Raw genomic sequence first — 5245 nt, forward strand, 5'->3', positions numbered from 1 at the left:
AAAAGGGGGCCGGAGTGCCGCCGCTGAAGCAAAAAAAAAAAGGGATTGCTGGCCCTTGAAAAGCGCCACCCCTTGAAAAGTGCAGGCCCAAGCACATGCTTGGAACGCTGGTGCCTAAAGCCAGCACTGAGTACAAAAAACGTTGAAAGATGGTGCCAAATGTCGATGGAAGCACAGGGATTGCTGGGATGCGAACCGATGCATCACGGGGCATTGGGACAGGACCCAGAATGCCCCGCCCTCTTCCCACAAGCCACAGCGCCAGAATGGGAAGAGGTGCTCTGTGGGCTGGCTGCCCATAATGCACTGCTCCCAATGCCGCTGCAAGTGCCGCAAATGTGACCACGCTTGCAGCTGTCAGTGTGGACAGACTGCAGCGCTTTCCCTACTGCGCTCTCTGAAGACTGGTTTAACTCAAAGCGCTCTACATCTGCAAGTGTAGCCATGCCCTTTATCTCCTTTTTGGATGTTGATCCTAATAAAACCACCTATGCTCTTATTCATACAAGTATATCTTTCTTATAATAATACTTAGCACTTTTCTTCAGTAGTCCTCAAAGCACATTTCAAAGGAGATCAGTATCACTATCCCCATTTTACAGCTACGGGAACTGAGGCACAGAGAAGGAAAGTGGCTTACCCAAGGTAACCCACACCGGCCAGTGGGAGAGCCAGGAATAAAACCCAGGTTGCTCAAGTCCCAGGCAAGTGCTCTATCCACTAGGCCACATCACTAATATAATGTAGCATGGAGTTCCTTAGGTTAACTATACATTGCATTTAAAAAAAAAATCTCCCTTTGTATCATTTATAAATGTGTTGCCTTTTAATTTAATGAGGCAACTCCCTGTCTTTGGATCACACACAAAGGTAAAAGAACCTTATCTGTGCCATTAATTACTGTATATACCTCTAGCAGTTCACTTCGGGCTTGTCTTCACCCTTTAGTGAAGACGCTAGTACGCTGATGGGAGAAGTGGGCATAGTTAATCCACCTCCCTGAGAGGCAGTAGCTATGTCGAAGGGGGAAGCTTTCCCGTTGACGTAGAGCTGTCTACACCAGGGGTTAGGATGGTATGGATTTTTCACATACCCCTGAGCTACATAATTATACTGATATAGGTCTGTAGTGTAGACCTGGCCTTCTTATTCGTCTCCTCTCTAAATGTCCCTACAGAAATTTCTCCACATCCCTAATAATTACTGTTTTATTTCCATTCTCTGGACATTTTCTGTTTCTGCTCTCCTTAGGGATGGGGATGATCAGAAATGAGCACACTATTCCAGAGAAGTTCCTGCCAGTCATTACAATACAGTATTATTCTCTATTTATTTAGATTTACAAAGATCTCTGTATGGACAATCCCTTAGGTGGAGTCAGTATACCATAGAAGAGAAGACAGCTGTTCCTGCCTCCACACATCAACTAACAGAAGTTTTGCCCCCAAAACGGAGAATGCCAGAGATTCCATGAAGCCTACTAGGGACTTTGCTACTGCTATTGATTTTACCTGGAAGGTGCTCAGATACCAGGGTGATGGGCAGCTGTATAAAACAGACAGATGGCTGGCTAGAGAGACAGATATGTATGGGGATGGAGCATAGATCATTTAATCCAAAACTTCTCCAACCCACAGCCTTCCCCAAACACCTGGGGGTGGAAACGGTCTTTGTTGCATCCTCAGAAGGTCACTCCGTGCCGGTGGAGGGGGACCAGGGGCAGGGAAGAGCACTCTAAATTGAGGCGCCCTGCCAGCAGCCCCCCCTGCCAGTCCGTAGTCAAGGGGCCCCAGTCCGAGCGCCTCCCCCTACAACTCGGCCAGAGATCCCAGAACACCCTCCTTGGAGGTTGGCAGTAGGGGGTACACCAGAGTCACAGCCCTTCTGCACGCTCCCCGCTGGGATGAGGTGCCTGCTGGTGGCACAGGAGTCCCGCAGCCCTTGCACCAGTGGAGTCGCTCCTGGCATTTGCGGCGGCGGCTCCTGCAGGCAAAGGCTGCGGTCTGCCCGACTCCCCACCGCGGGATGTGAGCGCCCCCGAGCGGCTGAGGCCGGACAGCGTCACAGCGCAGGAGCGGGAGAGACTGGGGGGCCTCGCCCCCGCACGCCCAAGGCAGCCCCCGGCCATGGCACCAGCCAGCCCCGCCCAGCTCTTGGGGCAGAGGAGGCTGCTGCCAGGGGCCTGGCTCCCCGGCCCTGCGCGGCGCCCAGTCACATGGTGTCTGATCTCCCTGCCCAGCGCGGCCGGTCGCGCTTCCTGGGCCGGGCAGGAAGCAGCATGGAGCTCGGCCGCGGCTGCTGAGCGAGGCGGCATCGGATCGGCCTCTGCGCCCGGGGCCCCGGAGCGGCTGCCCGGATGGCTGCGCAGGTACCAGCCGCAGCGCGGCCCTTGCCCCGAGACAGGACGCGGAGCCCCGCAGTCCTTCCATAGCCCCGTGCCCCATGTGGTGCTGCGCCCCCCAAACGGTGCAGCTCCATGCACCCCCCTCGAGCACCGAGCCCCTTCTCCAACAGCCCCCTTCTATTACACTGAGCCCTACACCATGCACCCTCCCTATAGCTCTGAGCCCCATAGCCCGATGCATCCCCCTAGCTGGCAGCAAACCCTGTGCCCTCCCTATAGAGCAGAGACCTGCACTGGGGAGGAGAGAAGAGGAGAGGGCCCCTCCCCATAGAGCTGAGCCCTACTTATTACCTGTGATCATTAAACACCCCAGGGCGCTGGACACTTGGCCCTGCTTTCCTGGGGACCCTGGCCCACACACACCTCCTCTGTGCGGTGTACGGTTCTAGCTGCTCCCCCTCCCCAGAGCCAGGTACATGGAGAGGACGTGGTGTTTGGGCAGGTGAGTCAGTTTGGGAAGACCCGATGTCTCCTGGGAAGAGTCTGTTTGCAGCTGCACCTCTCTGTGCAGGGCTCTTCAGGGGAGGCCATGGACCAGCGGCTCCAGCAGGCCCAGAGGTTCAAAGAGGACGGGAACCGGTGCTACAAGGAGGGGCGCTTCAGGGATGCCGTGAGCCGCTACCACCGGGCACTGCTGCAGTTGCGAGGGCTGGACCCCAGTGTACCCTCTCCCCTGCAGGCCTTCGGGCGCGAGCAGCCGCCAGTGACACCTGAACAGGAGAGGGCACTGCACGGCACCCAGACCGACTGCTACAACAACCTGGCTGGTGAGGGGTAGGGGGTGGCTGCTTTCTTGTGACATCACCACTGTGTCCCCCAGGGGTGTCCCAGCTCCCCAGTGACATCGCAGTGCACCCTCCCCCTTTGTGACACCCTGCCGTGCACCCTCCCCCACCATGCCCTGCTTGTGGGCTCCTTCATCCTCTGGTTGGCACTGCCACCACCCCACCCCCTGCCCTCCATGGGCTATTCGGCCCCCTGGGTGCCACATCCACCGCCATCTCCCTCCACCCCATGAGCCACTTGAGCCCTGGATCTGCCACCACCATTTCCATCTGTGCGTGCCAGTCTTGTGGTAGTGATGTCACTGTGCTGTTACAGCAGTGACCCTCCCTGCCCCCTTGCCCCATCTCACTGGTGCTGTTCCTCCCACCCCCCCAGCCTGCTTGCTGCACATGGAGCCAGTGAACTACGAGCGGGTGAAGGAGTACAGTCTCAAGGTGTTGGAGAGGCAGCCTGAGAACCCCAAGGCCCTGTACCGCGCTGGCGTGGCCGCCTACCACCTGCGGGACTATGACCAGGCCCGGCACTATCTCATGGCGGCCTCATGCAGCCAGCCCCGAGGTGAGAGCTGGGGCAGGGTCACTCATGGAGTGGGGGGACTGGGAGGGTCACCCTTGATTGGGAAGAATCAGGGCCCTGTCTCCACACAGCAGGGGAGCTGTCCTGCTGCACCCCATCCCGAGGGTGACCCCAAGCCGAAGGGCAGTGGGGGCAGGGGCAGCAGGACAGCTGCCCAGCTACAACTGCACTGGTGGCAGACACCTCTCGGGGGTAGGCAGCAGGAACATTTCTTGGGGGCAGGGGACAGCTGTCATCTGCAGTAGCATTGGCAGCAGGTAAACGTCTGGGCGTGAGGAGAGCGTAGTGGTGATATATCTGTGTGTGGGCAGGGAGGACACCTCTGGGGCAGGGAGCAGCTCTTCAGCTGCACGGGCATTAGCAGCAGGTGCCTGGCTTTGTGCTGGCGGAGGATGCTGGGGTAGGGAGTACTGGGAGTTAGATCAGGGCACAGAAGGAGGCTGGCTTAACACTTCAACTTGTGGGAACAGGGCGTAAGGGGAGGGGAGGGGATGAGTTTGGGCATTCAGCTCACGCCTTGGCCTGTCCTGTCTCTCTCTTCTGCTCCATGGAGATGCCAACGTCAAGCGGTACCTGCAGCTGACAGAGTCCCAGCTCAGCACCTACCACCAGAAGGAGAAGCAGCTCTACATGGGGATGTTCAGCTAGCGAAATCAAGGCTCCCCCCACCAGATACCACCAGGGCCACATGGATGCACCCTCCTTTCCTGGACAGAACTCCAGGGCCACGTGGATGCACCCCCCTTTCCTGGACAGACTGCCAGGCCACAGGGACACCCCCACTGACATAACACCAGGGTAACGGGGATATGTCTGGCTTTCCATTGGTGGCATAGGACCCATGAGGTCACTTGGGACCTGGATTGCTAGAGAGGAAACCCCAGGCTGGTGGCTAGGACCTGCTTGGACTGCTCCCCTTTCTCTTGTCTGAGGAGCAGTGTCCTCTCTGTTGCTCCCAAGGGCCTGGGCATTCCCAGAGTCACAACTGCACAGGCTCAACCACCCCATGGTTGTGGGGCCACAGACAGGGAACGTGGGCTGGATCATTAGCTCTGTCACCCTGCTGGCCCTCTTCATAAAGTGACCTGTCTCCCTGCACTGTGTGTGTCTCTGTCCCTTCCCTGCCTGGGCTCTCCTTCAGAGGGAGCACTTGGGGAGCAGGGGGCTGTTTCAGGGAAGTTAACCCCCTGCTCTGCTGCTATTGGTCTCATTTCCATAGTGATCGTAGCTGGGTCATTTCTATCCTAATGCGTCTGAGCTGAGCCTGGCATCCAGAGCCACATGACCTCACCCCACCTGGGACCCTGGCCCCCTCTGGCCCTTACAAACAAGTAATTTCCACTTTCCTCACCCTGTCTGCAACCAGCTGCCTGCAGCACTGGGGCTCATGCAGTGACTGCATGCTTTACGCTGAGCCTCACCTGCACGCTGCAGAGGGGCCTGGATTAGACTGGGACTGTGCAGGGAGGTGGCTTATCC

General features: G+C 57.6%; 1 protein-coding gene across 2 annotated transcripts; it reads left to right on the plus strand.

Moving 5' to 3' along the window:
* Positions 1 to 2170: 2170 nt before the first annotated feature.
* On the plus strand, positions 2171 to 4851 carry TTC9C (tetratricopeptide repeat domain 9C). 2 transcript variants are annotated; one of them, XM_024204233.2, is made up of 4 exons: positions 2171 to 2368; positions 2916 to 3171; positions 3566 to 3748; positions 4320 to 4851. In XM_024204233.2, the coding sequence occupies exons 1-4, from the start codon at positions 2357 to 2359 to the stop codon at positions 4412 to 4414; spliced, it is 546 nt and encodes a 181-aa protein (XP_024060001.1). In that variant the 5' UTR covers positions 2171 to 2356; the 3' UTR covers positions 4415 to 4851. The 2 variants fall into 2 exon arrangements, with proteins under 2 accessions (XP_024060001.1, XP_024060002.1); XM_024204234.2 differs by having other exon boundaries at positions 3084 to 3171.
* The last annotated feature ends 394 nt before the right edge of the window (positions 4852 to 5245 follow it).

This window comes from Terrapene carolina, unplaced genomic scaffold (assembly GCF_002925995.2).
Source record: "Terrapene carolina triunguis isolate 2854851 unplaced genomic scaffold, T_m_triunguis-2.0 Scaffold89, whole genome shotgun sequence".
NCBI classification, from domain to species: Eukaryota; Metazoa; Chordata; order Testudines; family Emydidae; genus Terrapene; species Terrapene triunguis.